The sequence below is a fragment of the Adiantum capillus-veneris genome, chromosome 4, assembly GCF_014529385.1.
Source record: "Adiantum capillus-veneris isolate H3 chromosome 4, ASM1452938v2, whole genome shotgun sequence".
Lineage (NCBI taxonomy): Eukaryota > Viridiplantae > Streptophyta > Polypodiopsida > Polypodiales > Pteridaceae > Adiantum > Adiantum capillus-veneris.
Genome location: NC_140934.1, coordinates 46,174,267 through 46,192,446, shown reverse-complemented (window position 1 = coordinate 46,192,446; position 18,180 = coordinate 46,174,267). Strand labels below are relative to the sequence as shown.

Sequence of the window (18,180 nt, the reverse complement as noted above, 5' to 3'; positions counted from 1 at the left end):
AAAATTAATTTGTATGTGACAAATCAATTAATATTCACGTACAATTGACATATTCTCTTGGAACGCTGCTACATACTACTTTCGAGTGATCGATATATGTATATATATATATATCTGTATGTATATGTATGGCTGAGTTCAGACGAAGGCGGTGGAAGAAGGCTTGCTTTTTGTGCATTTTTGGGTGGTAGAATCATGCAAGGGCCTCTGCCTCCCCTTTGTGGTTCACACAAGGTGGAGGTTAATGCCGCAGGACCATCATACGTGGCTCGAAGGTTTGCTTTAAATAAAATAGGTGGTGATTGTTTTAAAAGCCAAAAAAGCAAGCCTAATGCCGCCACGGCTTGTGAACCTCCCTGCCAAGAGGGAGCTTCCCATAGGCTCACCATGTCTTTCTGTCACGCCATCTGAACCCACCCTTATATTTGTGGACAACACCTTATTTTTGGTGGTCTTGGAGTTCGGGAAATGAGACCTTGAGGTGGCGTCGTCTACAGGAAGCCACCATGCAAGCTACTATTTAAGAGCAGCTTCTCACTGTGTCCCCTCGCGACTCTTGAGCTGCATGGCTGCGCAACGCACGTTTAGCGCCATTGAAATGAAAGGCTTTGTGCATAATTAAACTCGGACAAGCTCTCTCTCTCTCTCTCTCTCTCACACACACACACACACACACACACACGGCTCAAGCAACAAGGCAGTTGCAACCATGTTCTACTCTCAGTATCTGCTCTCCAAGAAGGGGCCCTTGGGTATTATATGGATTGCGGCACATCTCGAACGCAAGCTGCGTAAGAAACAAATTACAGAGACCGACATTGGAGACTCAGTGGGTATGTTAGTTTCTGTTCAACTAGGATTGTCACTGTCGGCGCCTTTTCTGGTCAGAAATGGTAGCTTGTAACACTTCTTGCAATCTTTAACAAGACCCAGCATAATGCTTGAAAACTGGCAGAGAGAGAGAGAGAGAGAGAGAGAGAGAGAGAGAGAGAGAGAGAGAGAGAGAGAGAGAGAGAGAGAGAGACTCTAATTCTGTTGGGGCTTCTGGTTGCAAGATTCAATTTTATACTCAGAGGTACCAATAGCATTGAGAATCTCAAGCTATCTGCTTCTTGGGGTAGTGAAGATATATGCAAAGAAGGTGGCTTACCTGTTCCACGATTGTAGCGAGGCACTCTTACAGATAGCCCAAGCGTTTCAGACGAGTGCAATCAACTTATCTCCCAAGGCGGTGGTCGCACCCTATCGAGCTATCACGCTTCCCGAGTCCTTTGATTTTGATGATCTTGGAGCTTACATAGACCCTGAAGATGCGGCTCGATCAGGCACATGGTTTGTCTATGTTCCTCCTTTGGCCAATCATGCCACATGAGTGCATTATTTGTACATACATTATGTGCCTCAGAAGAAGCTTACAGTTAATTTTGACATTGCATCGTGCGTGCGTGTGTGTGTGTGTGTGTGTGTGTGTGTGTGTGTGTGTGTGTGATGCAACAAAGCACACAGGCAAAAATGAGTAACACTATATCCCCATAGTTAAAAGACATGTTTGTGCAACATTTTTTTTAAAGAAGATGATGGCTTCAGGGGCCATAAACTTACATTGAAGATGCATGTGGGGTACTTAAATGTTTGTTACTTGCAGGGCTGAGTTTGAGCACCATGTCAGTGATAGGGATCTCATTACTCTGCAAGAACCCACAGAAGTGCGCGGCATTTCTCAATCACTCTTTACCCTTGATGGTATGATCAATTCTTTTTTGTCTGAAATTGTTCTCCCAAAGTATCTTTTGGATGATCACAGGCTGTGTTCAATAGTGAACTTTCAATTTTACAAACATGGGTAGTCTCTATATGCATTGCATTTTGCCTTTTTTTTTTTTGGTTCTATTGGATCGAGTACCACAAACGCGCACTTTCGAAGGAAATCTAGATGCAGTGTGGATATTTTTTTGTCAGCAATCCCATAAGAAGCGAGGTTGTCTTAATAAGTCTGTGTTTGTTTTATTCTTAAAATGTGCACATCTACTCAAAAGCAAAGCGTATGCTTATCTGTTTGTTTGAATTAATGTTTGTTTGCATGATTTTGTTTCACAAAACTGCACATCTGAAGGTAGTCGAAATGCTTGTTTGGAGTGTGTTTTAAATACCACAAACATGCCCATCTAATGCTGGTCTTCATGTGCATTGTGTATGTTGAATGCTGAGTGCTTTGAACCACAAACATGCAACATTTGAATATAGTTTTTTTTTAATGTGCATGGCTTTTAGTGTTCTCCTGCAGGAACATTTGAAGATAGCCTTAAAATGCATTGTTTTGCTTTTTTGCTTATAGCTTCCTACTTTTTTGACATAGGAGGATTCTCAGAAGGTCTCAATCCTTACAATATCGCCGGTCTAGCGACGGAAGTACGTATGTGTTTTGTGTCTCAAATATTTCTGCAGCTTTGATTAAAGTTCAAAAATTTTCAGTCACCCTTGGGTTATAAACTGGCAGGACCAGATATCCCGTGAGATACATGCACCACTCCAGGATATACCACAAGGGGCACTTGCTGCCACACCTGAAGAGGGCATACAAGCAAGAGTCGTAGAAGAGGAGTGAGTCTTGCTAGAGCCTAGATCACAGTTTGTGGTTTTTAGGGGGGTGTGTGTGTGTACACACACACACACACACACACACACACAACACACACACACACACACACACACACAACACACACACACACACACACACACACACACACACACACATATATATTGTATGTTGATGTTTAGATTCCAATGAGTGGCATAATTATCATGGATTTTGTAGTATTCTTCCTCCTCTACCAATGGAAGAGGACATCGATCTTGAAGACGTGGACGATGGCAGAGAGAGAAATCTTGATACAGAAAAGGTAGCTGAATTAGAAAAGAGACCTGAATTAGACAGGGCACTTGAGGGTGTTGAGCAAATAAAGGCGGTTGAGGTAGAAGATGCTGCGGTGACAAGGGTTTCTACAATGATAGGAGGAGAAGAGGTCCATGTGGAGGTTAAACAGACCATGATGCATAAAGAGGCTCCTGCAGCAACGGATATGGATATTGATCATCATGCAGAAAAAGAAGCTGTAGCTGAAGAAGAGAGGCATGATATAGAAGAGATTCCGGTTGCACAAGCAGAGAAGAGTCCTGTCAGAGAAGTTTTACCACCAAAAAGCCCGACTGCTGCCCCTGAGGAGGATGTTCTTGGTGTTATTCTTGGTGAGCGTCAGAGTAACTATCCTTGGTTGTGAGTTTTCTTTTGCCCTGATGGTATAGACTGCATACTGTTGTCTATACATCAGCATTTTGAGGAATTGTGGGTCTGTAAGGTGAGATATTGAACTGGAAAGTGCATAACTCATGGATTCTTGAAGAGCTCTTGCATTGTTTTTCGAAGGTGTGAAGGAGCCAAAACCTGCAGCCGAGATTCATCCTGAGCCTCCAAAACGGCGCAAGAGAAAGAGGAAACCAGTTTTTGACAATGTGACTGCTATTACCAGCCTGTATATCTCTTTTCTTAACTCAACTTTTCTCTTTATTAGTGGAGTTTTTTTTTAACAAAATCCAGATGGTTGTTACAGTAACATGAAGAGACAGTTAGGCAGTAGCAGCGACCTTGTTCGGCTTCGAAAGAAGGCTCCTTGCACTGAGTATCAGATTTGGATGTCACAAAGAGAGGATAATGTTGATCAAAAGCTTTCAGGGCCTTCTGTTCTGGGTGAGCTGTGGCTCATTTGTCTGAGTAAAATGTAGAAAGCTGTTTAAAGTTGCGTGGAGGGGATTCACTTCTGTCTTCATTTGTTCAGTATTAATCGTCCCATCCGCTACTGCAAGAGAGGATAATGTTGATCAAAAGCTTTCAGGGCCTTCTGTTCTGGGTGAGCTGTGGCTCATTTGTCTGAGTAAAATGTAGAAAGCTGTTTAAAGTTGCGTGGAGGGGATTCACTTCTGTCTTCATTTGTTCAGTATTAATCGTCCCATCCGCTACTGCACATGTTTGTGCATGTGAGTGTCTATATGCGTGCATTATTCTGCTCTTATATTCTGGGCTGCATGAAATGAATTTACACTGGAAAGTCTCAAGAAACTGTGTATTGATCAGATGGTCCATGATTCTAGACTGTTGTTCATGTAAGTGAGGAATGTTATGGTGTATATCAGTGGCCTATCACTTGAACATTGAGATAGAGGAAGAGGAAGCTCAGCAGCTTCACATAGTGTGGTTGAGGTGTTCTCAGTAACCTAGGAGATTTGAGAGAGTAAAATCCAAGCATTAGTGCTGGATTGTTCACGTAGATGCATTCTGATGTCTTAAGGGGAATTCTTCTTTTTGTGACTAGAATATTTGTACTTGGAATGGCCGCCAGGGGAAAGGATCTACGGTTGATTTGCACACCTGATGTGAGGATTCAGGGCTGAAAGCTGGGGGATGTGCCATTGAAGCGTTTATTATTTGAGTAGAGGAGAAAAAGTACTAGAGCTCTTGCTCACATTTCTTTCTTGTATAAACTTCTTCCTTGGAGGATCCCGCTAAGAGGTTGAAAGGTAAAGCATGGATTAAAACTATAGAAAGAATTTGCAAGTCCGGTAAAATCAACACTGCCAGCAGTCGACTTCTACTTGAGCATGTCTTGGACGTGGTCTTAGTGGTGAAAGATGGTCAGATGACCAGTGAGAGTTCAATGGAAGCATTTCCTAAAATTTAGGGAACTGTTATTTTGAGCCACGAAATGTGTTTGCGTCACTAGCTTCAGAATGACAAGGGGAACATTTTATTACTCTGCTGCAAAGTCAATTGATGCACGAGTTAAGAGATTTTTAAGCGAGAAGCCCAATGCGGGGAAATTGCATGGATGAGTGTCAAGTGGCACTTTTTGGCCAATTTACCAAGTCTGGGAGAATAGAACTCGTAACTGACTTTTTGGAGCAGTTTTGGAGGTTGATAACTTTATTTTCAGCCATTTCTCTATATTTTTCAGCTTTCCATGACTTTACCTATGATCAAGGAGCTCATTTTCAGCATTGGAAGGCATCAGATACATGTTTACAGGGCTGTTTTGCTGCATTTTCAGCGATACGCAAGTTGTGGCAGCCATGGAACTCTTCTCCTTTTGCATCTATTTGTTCACAGATGCATTACAGGTCAAGCTCAGAAGAGGGGATGCTCGATTATGCTGGGGTTTGCTTCATTGCATTTAAGAACCTGGCACAGATTAAGAGCTATCTTGTGAAAGCTTTCCCTCTCATGTACAATGTAGTGCAAGAAGTGATGTCCTGCACACTCTACACTGTTCTCTCTCTCTCTCTCTCCCCTACGTGCAGTAACGTGATGTCCCACAAGAGTGCTTTTCATTTGACATATGTACAGTTGTGTGATTTTATGCTTCTGTGCCGAGGCAAGAGCCTCTTTGAGCAGGAACAGGAGTAGCTAACTGCTACTCTAAAAGCACGCACCGGTGAGGGTGATAACCTCACCTTACGGGTGCATTTTCCGCGCTGGTTATGCGCTGTGTTTAGACTGTTTTGTAGCCGTATGGATGCCATAAGCATTGGGAACAGTGTCTCATTGTTAGAGGACAGTTTCGGGACTGTTTAGGAGTGAAAACAAGGCCAAAACCAGTAAATACAGCGTGCTGAATTTACTGTTTGTGGGTAGAAATCAAAGGGTTTATGTCACTGGAAGCGAGTTCCAGCAGGGAATTTTGGGGCTGTTATGGTACCGAAATTTTTCCAGAACTGGTGGTATCTAGCTGGATATAGGTAAAGCATTCCAAGGACTCTTCTTGTAATTTACCCTCTGAAAGTATAAAGAAATACCAAGAGGGGCGTCAATTTTCGGACCTACAGGTTGTCGGCGTATGCTCGGAGCATTCTAGCTTCCGAGCCGTGTCTGTGCTTTAAGTGTTTATTCCCGTCGCAGGTTACCTCTGCAAAGTTCTCTCTCTGTGTCAAACTTTATAAAATAAAGTAAAGAATTTCGGGTGAAAGTAAAAAATCTACCGCTCTACGGGCCGGTTTCATGGTTCCATTGCAAGGATAGAATCACTTTTTCCTCAAGAAGTGAGCCTAGGTTGGTTTGATGAAGACAGAGTACGGGAACGCAGGATTACATTATGGCCGACAAAGGGAAGGGCACTATGGAAGAGGATTTCTCTTCATAGGAAAAAAAGGAAATTGTGCATTTTCCCACAACCTTTTCAGTGTTCGCCCTGCCAAAAAGTGGTCGAATTAGGGATGATTTTTTGCTGCGTTTTTAGGGTTTGCAAGTATGAACCAAGATGAAATAGGGAGAGGACTCACAGTGGTGGACTGGCCACTAGATCTCATGCGGGAGTGATGTGGGTTTGCCAGGTGGCACGCTGCTCGCCGATTCTCTGAGGCGATTGCTTGGTTCTTTGATGCATCGGTAAATCATCTTGAAATTTGAGCTTTTTTGGTCGTGGATAGAACGCTACAGTGTTGTGGAATTATGCTCGTTTGCAGAGGCAAGAGCCTCTTGCACAGGTAAAAAGATAAGGGACAGGTTGCAAGATGCTATGTGGTGAATTATCCACCTAAATGGATTCAGTGCAATAGCATTATACATTGCTCGACAAAAGTATGAAGGTCTCATTAAGTCATTTGTACACATGTTTTGACAGTCTTTCTTGCAGATTCATACGATGATAAAAGAGTGCTTACTTCACTAAATCATCTATGGTATGTATATATGGCACCCATTTGAGGACGTTTGCAATTTTAAGAGGGCGGTATGTCACGAGGACGTGGCAATTGGTAACTCGAGTTATTGGTTTCTTTTCGATGATTTTTGTTTAATTTTTGGGACCGTCTTTTTGAAGTTTTAGATGGCCGGACGTTGTATGGCCAGTGTGAAACAATAGTATTACCCGCAGATGGGAAGCTCGTCGGCACTGGAATTCCAGTAGTAAAAGGGTGTCTAGGCTCAGTTCAAAGTCATCTAAGTCTCCTTGCCGCATTTAATAAGTTGGTAGATACTAGGAAATTAACTCAATAGAGGCACAGTGACAAGGTGGGGTCACCCAGAGAAAATCAATCGAGAACTGGGCTACATTGCATTTTTTGACGTGGTTCCAGTAGTGAAAGATGGTCAGATCACTAGTGAGAGTCCAATGGAAGCATTTCCTAAAATTTAGGAAACTGTTGTTTTGAGCCACGAAATCTGTTTGCATCACTGGCTGCAGAACGGCAAGTGGAACATTTTATTACCTTGCCGCAAAGTCGCATGCATGATTTGAGAGATTTTCAAGCGAGTGGCACTTTTTGGCCAATTTACCAAGTGAACTCGTAGTTGACGTTTTGGAGGTTGATAGCTCTGATTTTCAGCCATTTCTCTGCATTTTTGAGCTTCCCATGACTTATCTAGGACCAAGGAGCTCATTTTCAGCATTGGAAGGCATTGGATGCGTGTTTATAAGACTGTTTTGCTGCGTTTTCAGCGATACGCAGGTTGTGGCACCCATGGAACTCTTCTCCTTTTGCATCTATTTGTTCACAGATGCATTACAGGTCAAGCGCAGAAGAGGGAGTGCTCGATTTATGCTGCAGGGATACTTCATTGCATTTAAGAACCTGTCACAGGTTAAGAGCTATTGTGTGCAAGCTCTCCCTCTCATGTAGAGTGTAGTGCAAGAAGTGATGTTCTGCACACTCTACACTGCTCTCTCTCTCTCTCTCTCTCTCTCTCTCTCTCTCTCTCTCTCTCCCCTACGTGCAGTAACGTGATGCCCTACAAGAGGGCTCTTCATTTGACCTGTGTACTATTGTGTGGTCTTATGCTTCTTTGCCGAAGCAAGAGCCTCTTTGAGTAGGAACAGGAGTAGCTAATTGCTACTCCAAAAGCAGCCACCGGTGAGGGTGATAACCTCACCTTACGGGTGCATTTTCAGCATTGGTTATGCGTTATTTTTGGACTGTTTTGCAGCTGCGTGGATGCCAGAAGCATTGGGCACAGTGCCCCACTGTTAGAGGACTGTTTAGGCCTGAAAACAAGGCAAAAACCAGTAAATACAACGTGCTGAATTTATTGTTTTCGGGCAGAAATCAGAGGGTTTATATCAATGGAAGTGAGTTCCAGCAACGGAATTGGTTTCGGGCAAGTTTTGGGACTGTTATGCTGTCGAAATTTTGCTAGAACAGGTGGTATCTAGCTGGCTACAGGTAAAGAATTCCGATGACTCTTGTAATTTACTCTCTTAAAGTATAAAGAACTACCGAAAGGGGCGCCAATTTTGGGACCTACAGGTTTCTGCGTCTGCTCGGAGCATTCTAGCTTCCGAGCCGTGTGTGTGCTTTAAGTGTTTATTCGCGTCGCACGTAACCTCTGCAAAGTTCTCTCTGTGTGTCAAAATCTGAAGTAAAGTAAAGAATTTCGGGTGAAAGCCAAAAGTCTACCGCCCTGTGGGCTGGTTTCATGGTTCCATTGCCCGGATAGAATCACTTTTTCCTCGAGAAGTGAGCCTCGATTGGTTTGATGAAGACACAGAGTACGGGAACGCCGGATAACACTATGGCCCACAAAGGGAAGGGCATTATGAAAGAGGGTTCCTCTTCACAGGATAGAAAGGAAATTCTGCATGTTCCCACATAACCTTTTCAGTGTTCGCCCTGCCAAAAAGTGGTTAAATTAGGGCTGATTTTCTACTGCATTTTTAGGGTTTGCAAGTATGAACCAAGATGAGATAGGGAGAGGTATCACGGTGGTGGACTGGCCACTAGATCTCATGCGGGAGTGATGTGGGTTTGCCAGGTGGCACGCTGCTCGCCTATTCTCTGAGGTGATTGCTTGGTTCTTTGATACATTGGTAAATCATCTTGAAATTTGAGCTTTCTTGGTCGTGGATAGTATGCTACAGTGTTGTGGAATTATGCTCGTTTGTAGAGGCAAGAGCCTCTTGCACAGGTAAAAAGTTAAGGGACATGTTGCAAGAATGCCATGTGGTGAAGTGCAAGAATTATCCACCTAAATGTACTCATGGATTCAGTGCAATAGCATTATACATTGTTTGAAAAAAGTATGAAGGTCTCATTAAGTCATTTGTACACATGTTTTGACAGTTTTTCTTGCGGATTCATGCGATGATAAAAGGGTGCTTACCACACTAAATCATCTATGGCATTTATATATGGCACCCAATCGAGGATGTTTGCAATTTTAGGAGGGTGGTATGTCACGAGGACGTGGCAATTGCTAACTCGAGTTATTGGTTTCTTTCCGACGATTTTTGTTTAATTTTCGGGACCCTCTTTTTGAAGTTGCAAATGGCCGGACATTGTATGGCCAGTGTGAAAGAGTAGTATCACTCGGAGATGGGAAGCTGGTCGGCACTGGAATTCTAGTAGTAAAAGGGTGTCGGCTCAGTTCAAAGTTATCTAGGTTTCCTCCCCGCACTTAATAAGTTGGTAGACACTAGGAAATTAACTCAATAGAGGCACACTGACAAAGTGGGGTCACCCATAGAAAATCAACCGAGAACTGGGTTACATTGCATTTTTGGACGTTGTTTGAATGGTGAAAGATGGTCAGATGACCAGTGAGAGTCCAATGGAAGCATTTCCTAAAATATAGGGAACTGCTATTCTGAGCCACGAAATTTGTTCGCGGCACTAGCTTCAGAATTACAAGGGGAACACTTTATTACTCTGCTGTAAAGTCAACCGATGCATGAGTTGAGAGATTTTTAAGCAGGAAGCCCAATGCGGGAAAATTGCATGCACGAGTGCCAAGTGGCACTTTTTAGCCAATTTACTAAGTCTGGGAGAACAGAACTGGTAACTGACGTTTTGGAGCAGTTTTGGAGACCGATGTCTCTGATTTTCAGCCATTTCTCTGCATTTTTGAGCTTCCCATGACTTTACCTAGGACCAAGGAGCTCATTTTCAGCATTGGAAGGCATCAGATGCGTGTTTACAGGGTTGTTTTGCTGCGTTTTCAGCGATACGCAGGTTGTGGCAGCCATGGAACTCTCCTCCTGTTGCATCTATTTGTTCATAGATGCATTACAGGTCGAGCGTAGAAGAGGGGGTGCTCGATTTATGCTGGGGGATACTTCATTGCATTTAAGAACTTGTCACAGGTTAAGAGCTATTGTGTGCAAGCTTTTTCTCTCATGTACAGTGTAGTGTAAGAAGTGATGTCCTGCACACTCTACACTGCTCTCTCTCTCTCCCCCCCTACATGCAGTAACGTGATGCCCCACAAGAGGGCTCTTCATTTGACCTATGTACAATTGTGCGGTCTTATGCTTCTGTGCCGAGGCAAGAGCCTCTTTGAGCAGGAACAGGAGTAGCTAACTACTACTCCAAAAGCAGGCAACGTTGAGGGTGATAACTTCACCTTACGGGTGCATTTTCAGCGTTGGTTATGCGTTGTTTTTGGATTGTTTTGTAGCCGTATGGATGCCAGAAGCATTGGGAACAATGCCCCATAGTTAGAGGATAGTTTTGGGACTGTTTAGGGCTGAAAACAAGGCAAAGACCAGTAAATGCAGCGTGCTGAATTTACTGTTTTTGGGCAGAAATCAGAGGGTTTATGTCACTGTAAGCGAGTTCCAGCAGGGGAAATGGTTTCGGGCAATTTTTGGGGTTGTTATGCTGCCGAAATTTTGCCAAAACAGGTGGTATCTAGCTGGATACAGTAAAGAATGCCAAGGACTCTTCTTGTAATTTACTCTCTTAAAGTGTAAAGAAATACCGAAAGGGGCGCCAATTTTGGGACCTAGAGGTTGTCAGCATCTGCTCGAAACATTCTAGCTTCCGAGCCGTGTGTGTGCTTTAAGTGTTTATTCCCGGCGCAAGTTACCTCTGCAAAGTTCTCTCTGTGTGTCAGAATCTGAAGTAAAGTAAAGAATTTTGGGTGAAAGACAAAAGTCTACCGCCCTACGGGTTGGTTTCATGGTTCCATTGCTGGGATAGAATCACTTTTTCCTCAAGAAGTGAGCCTCGGTTTGTTTGAGGAAGACACAGAGTACGGGAACGCGGGATTACACTATGGCCGACAAAGGAAAGGGCATTATGGAAGAGGGTTCCTCGTCATAGGACAGGAAGGAAATTCCACATGCTCCCACATAACCTTTTTAGCGTTCGCCCTGCCAAAAAGTGGTCAAATGAGGGCTAATTTTCTGCTGGATTTTTAGGATTTGCAAGTATGAACCAAGATGAGATAGGGAGAGGTCTGACGGTGGTGGACTGGCCACTAGATCTCATGCGGGAGTGACGTGGGTTTGCTAGGTGGCACGCTGCTCGTCGATTCTTTGAGGCGATTGCTTGGATCTTTGATGCATTGGTAAATCATCTTGAAATTTGAGCTTTCTTGGTCGTGGATAGTACGCTACATTGATGTGGAATTATGCTCGTTTGCAGAGGCAAGCGTCTCTTGCACAGGTAAAAAGATAAGGGACAGGTTGCAAGATGCTATGTGGTGAAGTGCAAGAATTATCCACCTAAATGGATTCAGTGCAATAGCATTATACATTGCTTGACAAAAGTATGAAGGTCTCATGAAGTCATTTGTACACATGTTTTGATAGTCTTTCTTGCGGATTCATGCGATGATAAAAAGGGGCTTACAACACTAAATCATCTATGGCATGTATATATGGCACCCAATCGAGGACGTTTGCAATTTTAAGAGTGCGGTATGGCACGAGGACGTGGCAATTCTAACTCGAGTTAATGGTTTCTTTCCGATGATTTTTGTTTAGTTTTTGGGAGCCTTTTTTTTGAAGTTTCAAATGGCCGGACATTGTATGGCCAGTGTGAAATAGTAGTATCACCCGCAGATGGGAAGTTGGTCGGCACTTGAATTCCAGTAGTAAAAGGGTGTCTAGGCTCAATTGAAAGTCATCTAGGTCCCTCGCCGCACTTAATAAGTCGGTAGATACTAGGAAATTAACTAAATAGAGGCACAGTGTCAAGGTGGGGTCACCCATAGCAAATCAACTGAGAACTTGCTACATAGCATTTTTCGACGTGGTCCTAGTAATGAAAGATGGTCAGATGACCAGTGAGAGTCCAATGGAAGCATTTCCTAAAATTTAGGGAACTACTATTTTGAGCCACGAAATCTATTTGCGTCACTAGCTTCAAAATGAAAAGGGGAACATTTTATTACTCTGCTGCAAAGTCATTTGATGCATGAGTTGAGAGATTTTTAAGCGGGAAGCCCAATGCAGGAAAATTGCATGCATGAGTGCCAAGTGGCACATTTTGGCCAATTTACCAAGTCTGGGAGAACAGAACTCGTAACTGACGTTTTGGAGCAGTTTTGGAGGCTGATAACTGTGATTTTCAGCCATTTCTCTGCATTTTTGAGCTTCCCATGACTTTACCTAGGACCAAGGGGCTCATTATCAGCATTGGAAGACATCAGATGCGTGTTTACGGGGCTGTTTTGCTGCGTTTTGAATGAGATGTAGGTTGTGGCAGCCATGAAACTCTTCTCTTTTTGCATCTATTTGTTCACAGCTACATTACAAGTCAAGCGCAGAAGAGGGGGAACTCGATTTATGCTGGGGGATGCTTCATTGCATTTAAGAACTTGTCACATGTTAAGAGCTATTGTGTGCAAGCTTTTTCTCTCATGTACAGTGTAGTGCAAGAAGTGATGTCCCGCACACTCTACATTGCTCTCTCTCTCTCTCCCCCCTACCTGCAGTAACGTGATGCCCCACAAGAGGGCTCTTCGTTTGACCAATGTACTGTAGTGTGGTCTTATGCTTGTGTGCCGAGACGAGAGCCTCTTTGAGCAAGAATAGGAGTAAGCTAACTGCTACTCCAAAAGCAGGCACCGGTGAGGGTGATAACCTCACCTTACGGGTGCATTTTCAGTGCTGGTTATGCGCTATTTTTGGACTGTTTTACAGCCGTATGGATGCGAGAAGCATTGGGAGCAATGTCCCACTGCTAGAGGATAGTTTCGGGACTGTTTAGGACTGAAAACAAGGCAAAAACCAGTAAATGCAGCGTGCTGAATTTACTGTTTTTGGGCAAAAATCAGAGGTTTTATGTCACTGGAAGCGAGTTCCAGCAGGTTTCGGGCAAGTTTTGGGGCTGTTATGTTACCGAAATTTTGCCAAAACAGGTGGTATCTAGCTGGATATAGGTAAGAATTCCTTGGACTCCTCTTGTAATTTACTCTCTTAAAGTATAAAGAAATACCGAAAGGGGTCCCAATTTGGGGACCTAGAGGTTGTCTGCGACGGCTCGGAGCATTCTAGCTTCCGAGCCGTGTGTGTGCTTTAAGTGTTTATTCGCGTCGCAGGTAACCTCTGCAATGTTCTCTCTGTGTGTCAAAGTCTGAAGTAAAGTAAAGAATTTCGGGTGAAAGCGAAAAGTCTACCATCCTATGGGCGGGTTTCATGGTTCCATTGCCGGGACAGAATCACTTTTTCCTCAAGAAGTGAGCCTCGGTTGGTTTGATGAAGACACAGAGTACGGGAACGCGGGATTACACCATGGCCGACAAAGGGAAGGGCATTATGGAAGAGGGTTCCTCTTTACAGGATAGAAAGGAAATTCCGCATGTAGCGTTCGCCCTGCCAAAAAGTGGTTAAATTAGGGATGATTTTTTGCTGCATTTTTAGGGTTTGCAAGTATGAACCAAGATGAGATAGGGAGAGGTCTCACGGTGGTGGACTGGCCACTAGATCTCATGCGGTATGGGCGTATTTTTGACACTCCGTTTTTTGTAAATTTGTACATACGGACATGAAGCCCGATGTCAAAAGGGTGTGTGGGCTTTCTTTTTGTGGGTTTTTTAGCTTGCTTTAGCAAGCACATGTACATGCACTACAAGTCGCTAGTCTAGTGACAGTTGTTGGGCTCTTGTAAGTGCCCATGAGTGAGTTTTTTGAAGTGAGACTTGTATATAACTTAAAGTCATGTACAAACTTAAAAAAGTTCAGCCAAAGATAAAAAATTTGCAGGTTTGAGCTCGTTGTGCCTCCTTGATGGTTTCTGTTGCAGTTTTTGCCCCCGCCTTGCCTACTCTATGCGTAGTCGTGTTGGGACAGCTCCCTGTTCGCATCATTTTGCATGTAGCGGCTTGTAGATTCAAATTGTTCATCTTCAGATTTCTCGCCAATCATTTTTCAAGCTTTCTCTCGAGCTTTAAAGTGCCTCAATTAGAGTTGTACTCTTCAGATTATAAGTAGTTCTCTGCAGGGTTATGGCTATGGCAGCCTAGTGGCAAATTGTGTACAGGCGGATTGGGAGGGCATGTATCTATGAATTGTGGTATTGATGTTGAAGTTGTGGGTTTGTGGTGTTCAATGGTGAAAGGGGAGGCCCTTGTCTTCATATGCATTGGTCGGCGTGTGCTGTAAATCCATGCTTTGGCAGGGTTTTGCTCCTATGCGACATAGTCTCTTGGGTGGGCGACGACCAATAAATTCCCAAGGGGACTACTCTTGTTAGACTTGTGGTGTTTCAAAGGGATTTTCCAAAGCTTTTGGTGTTGTTGTAGTGCTCTTTCAACGCTCTTGCTTGACATTGCTATAGAGGTGTTTCGGTTTGCTTGTTTCCCAACAGCGGGAGTGATGTGGGTCTGCTAGGTGGAATGCTTCTCGCCTATTCTCTGAGGCGATTGCTTGATTCTTTGATGCATTGGTAAATCATCTTGAAATTTCAGCTTTCTTGGTCGTGGACAGTACGCTACAGTGTTGTGGAATTATACTCGTTTGTAGAGGCAAGAGCTTCTTGCACAGGTAAAAAGTTAAGGGGCAGGTTGGAAGATCCTATGTGGTGAAGTGCAAGAATTATCCACCTAAATGTACTCATGGATTCAGTACAATAGCATTGTACATTGTTTGACAAAAGTATGAAGGTCTCATTAAGTCATTTGTACACATGTTTTGACAGTCTTTCTTGCGGATTCATGCGATGATAAAAGGGTGCTTACCACACTAAATTATCTATGGCATGTATATATGGCACCCAATCGAGAACATTTGAAATTTTAGGAGGGCGGTATGTCACGAGGACGTGGCAATTGCTAACTCGAGTTATTGGTTTCTTTGCGATGGTTTTTGTTTAATTTTTGGGATCCTCTTTTTGAAGTTTCAAATGGCCGGACATTGCATGGCCAGTGTGAAACAATGGTATCACCCGGAGATGGGAAGCTGGTCGGCACTGGAATTCTAGTAGTGAAAGGGTGTTTAGGCTCAGTTCAAAGTCATCTAGGTGCCTTCGCCGAACTTAATAAGTTGGTAGATACTAGGAAATTAACTCAATAGAAGCACAATGACAAGGTGAGGTCACCGAGAGAGAATCAACCGAGAATTGGGCTACATTGCATTTTTGGACGTGGTCCTAGTGGTGAAAGATGGTCAGATGGCCAGTGAGAGTCCAATGGAAGCATTTCATAAAATTGAGGGAACTGCTATTTTGAGCCACGAAATCTGTTCACGTCACTAGCTTCAGAATGACAAGGGAAACATTTTCTTACTCTGCTGCAAAGTCAACTGATGGATGAGTTGAGAGATTTTTAAGCGGGAAGCCCCATGCAGGGAAATTGCATGCATGGGTGCCAAGTGACACTTTTTGGCCAATTTACCAAGTCTTGGAGAACAGAATTCGTAACTGACGTTTTGGAGCTGTTTTGGAGGCTGATAACTCTGATTTTCAACCATTTCTTTGCATTTATGAGCTTCCTATGACTTTACCTACGACAAAGGAGCTCATTTTCAGCATTAGAAGGCATCAGATGTGTTTTTACATGGCTGTTTTGCTGCGTTTTCAGCGAGACGCAGGTTGTGGAAGCCATGGAACTCTTCTCCTTTTGTATCTATTTGTTTACAGATGCATTACAGGTCAAGCGCAGAAGAGGGGGTGCTCGATTTATGCTAGGGGATGCTTCATTGCATTTAAGAACCTGTCACAGGTTAGGAGCTATTGTGTGCAAGCTTTCCCTCTCATGTACAATGTAGTGCAAGAAGTGATGTCGTGCACACTCTACACTGCTCTCTCTCTCTCTCACGTGTAGTAACGTGATGCCCCTCTTGACCTATGTACAGTTATGTGGTCTTATGCTTCTGTGCCGAGGCAAGAGCCTCTTTGAGCAGGATCAGGAGTAGCTAATGTTACTCCAAAAGCAGGCACCAGTGAGGGTGATAACCTCACCTTACGGGTGCATTTTTAGCGCTAATTATGCGCTTTTTTTGGACTGTTCTACAGCCCCACTGTTAGAGGACAGTTTTGGGACTGTTTAGGGCTGAAAACAAGGCAAAGACCAGTAAATACAGCGTGCTGAATTTACTGTTTTTGGGCAGAAATCAGAGGGTTTATGTCATTGGAAATGAGTTCCAGCAAGGGAATTGGTTTCGGGCAAGTTTTGGGGTTGTTATGTTGTCAAAATTTTGCGAGAACAGGTGGTATCTAGCTGGATACAGGTAAAGAATTCCCAGGACTCTTCTTGTAATTTACCCTCTTAAAGTAAGGAAATACTGAAGGGGGCGCCAATTTTGGGAGCATTCTAGCTTCCGAGCCGTGTGTGTGCTTTAAGTGTTTATTGTGAAGCCAAAAGTCTACCGCCCTACGGGCCGGTTTCATGGTTCCATTGTCGGGACAGAATCACTTTTTCCTTAAGAAGTGAGCCTGGGTTGGTTTGATGAAGACACAGAAATACAGGAACGCGGGATTACACTATGGCTGACAAAGGGAAGGGTATTATGGAAGAGGGTTCCTCTTCACAGGATAAAAAGAAAATCCGCCTGTTCCTACAAGACCTTTTCAGCGTTCGCCCTGCCAAAAAGTGGTCAAATTAGGGATGATTTTCTTCTTCGTTTTTAGGGTTTGCAAGTATGAACCAAGATGAGATAGGGAGAGTTCACCCGGTGGTGGACTGGCCACTAGATCTCATGTGGGAGTGATGTGGGTCTGCCAGGTGGCATGCTGCTCGCTGATTCTCTGAGGTGATTGCTTAGATTCTTTGACGCATTGGTAAATCATCTTGAAATTTGAGCTTTCTTGGTCGTGGATAAAACTTGGCAAGAATCTGTAGCACGCTGAATTCTTTGTTTTTTTACCCTGAAAATGCGCTAGATCACTTGCACAGCGGCCCTCGCGTCCCGGGACCTTCTGGGGGTATTAGGAACCGTTTAGGGTCGAAACCCTAAACCTGCAAAAATACACAGTAGGCTGTATTTCCTTGTTTTGGGCTTCGTTTCGCGAGCCGGCCGCATTCCGTACCTCTAGGGCTACTTGCCCTTTTGAATCGGACGAGATTTCTTTTGTGAAATCTCTCCAAATTCATGTGTACTTGCGGGGGATTAGCAACTAGCTTCTAGTACTTGTGCAAGAGGCTCTTGCCTCGGCAATTGCGCATGAACCCACACAATTGTACATAGGTCAAATGAAGATCCCTCTTGTGGGGCATCTCATAACTGCACGGAGGGGGGGGAGAGAGAGAGAGTAGTGAATGTTGTGCAAGGCTTCAGTTCTTGCACTTCACTAATACATAGAGGGTAGGCAAGCACAACGTAGCTTTGGTACCTGCAACAATCCACCTTACGTTTGAAAATGCAGCCCTACGTTTAATTTTAACGCCTCTCTCTCACTCAAGCTGGAAAGTGCACAAAAATGTGCCAAATGGCACTCATGCATGGTGTTCCCATTTTGCACCTTCCGGTCTAAAAATATCTCAATCGGTTTCTTGGTCGACTTAGTGGCAGAGTAATAAAATGTTCCTCTTGTCATTCCGGAGCTGATGACGCGAACCGATTTCATGGGCCAAAATAGCAGTCCTCTAAATTTTAGGAGATGCTTCCATGGCACTTCCACTGGTCATCTGACCATCTATCGCCAGTGGGACCACATCCAAGAATGCAATGTAGCCCAATTATCGGGTGATCTTCTCTTCAAACTTTGAGTAGAGCCTAGACATACTTTTACGACTCGGATTCTTGTGCTTCGGCCTGACCAACTTGTGGGAAATCTCATGAGAAATCTCGTCCGATTCAAAGGGCAAGTAGCTCTACAGGTGCGGGAGCTCGAGGTCTTGCTACAAATGCGGCGGGCACGCGAAACGGAGCCTAAAACAGGGAATTACAGCCTGCTGTGTATTTTGGCAAGTTTAGGGTTTCGGCCCTAAACGGTTCCTAACACCTCCAGGAGGTTCAGGGACACGAGGGGACCGTT

At 43.9% G+C, this 18,180-nt stretch overlaps 1 protein-coding gene across 1 annotated transcript in view; it reads left to right on the top strand.

The window, feature by feature from the left end:
- Positions 1 to 452: 452 nt before the first annotated feature.
- The window catches only part of LOC147459088 (uncharacterized), a 46,448-nt gene continuing 28,720 nt past the window's right edge, over positions 453 to 18,180 (top strand). The window contains exons 1-8 of the mRNA XM_086510429.1: positions 453 to 833; positions 1,056 to 1,332; positions 1,646 to 1,743; positions 2,357 to 2,409; positions 2,498 to 2,601; positions 2,816 to 3,246; positions 3,425 to 3,530; positions 3,609 to 3,745. Coding sequence (XP_086366555.1) covers positions 710 to 833; positions 1,056 to 1,332; positions 1,646 to 1,743; positions 2,357 to 2,409; positions 2,498 to 2,601; positions 2,816 to 3,246; positions 3,425 to 3,530; positions 3,609 to 3,745 — 1,330 coding nt within the window. The 5' untranslated portion in view covers positions 453 to 709. The remainder of the gene's footprint in view (positions 834 to 1,055; positions 1,333 to 1,645; positions 1,744 to 2,356; positions 2,410 to 2,497; positions 2,602 to 2,815; positions 3,247 to 3,424; positions 3,531 to 3,608; positions 3,746 to 18,180) is intronic.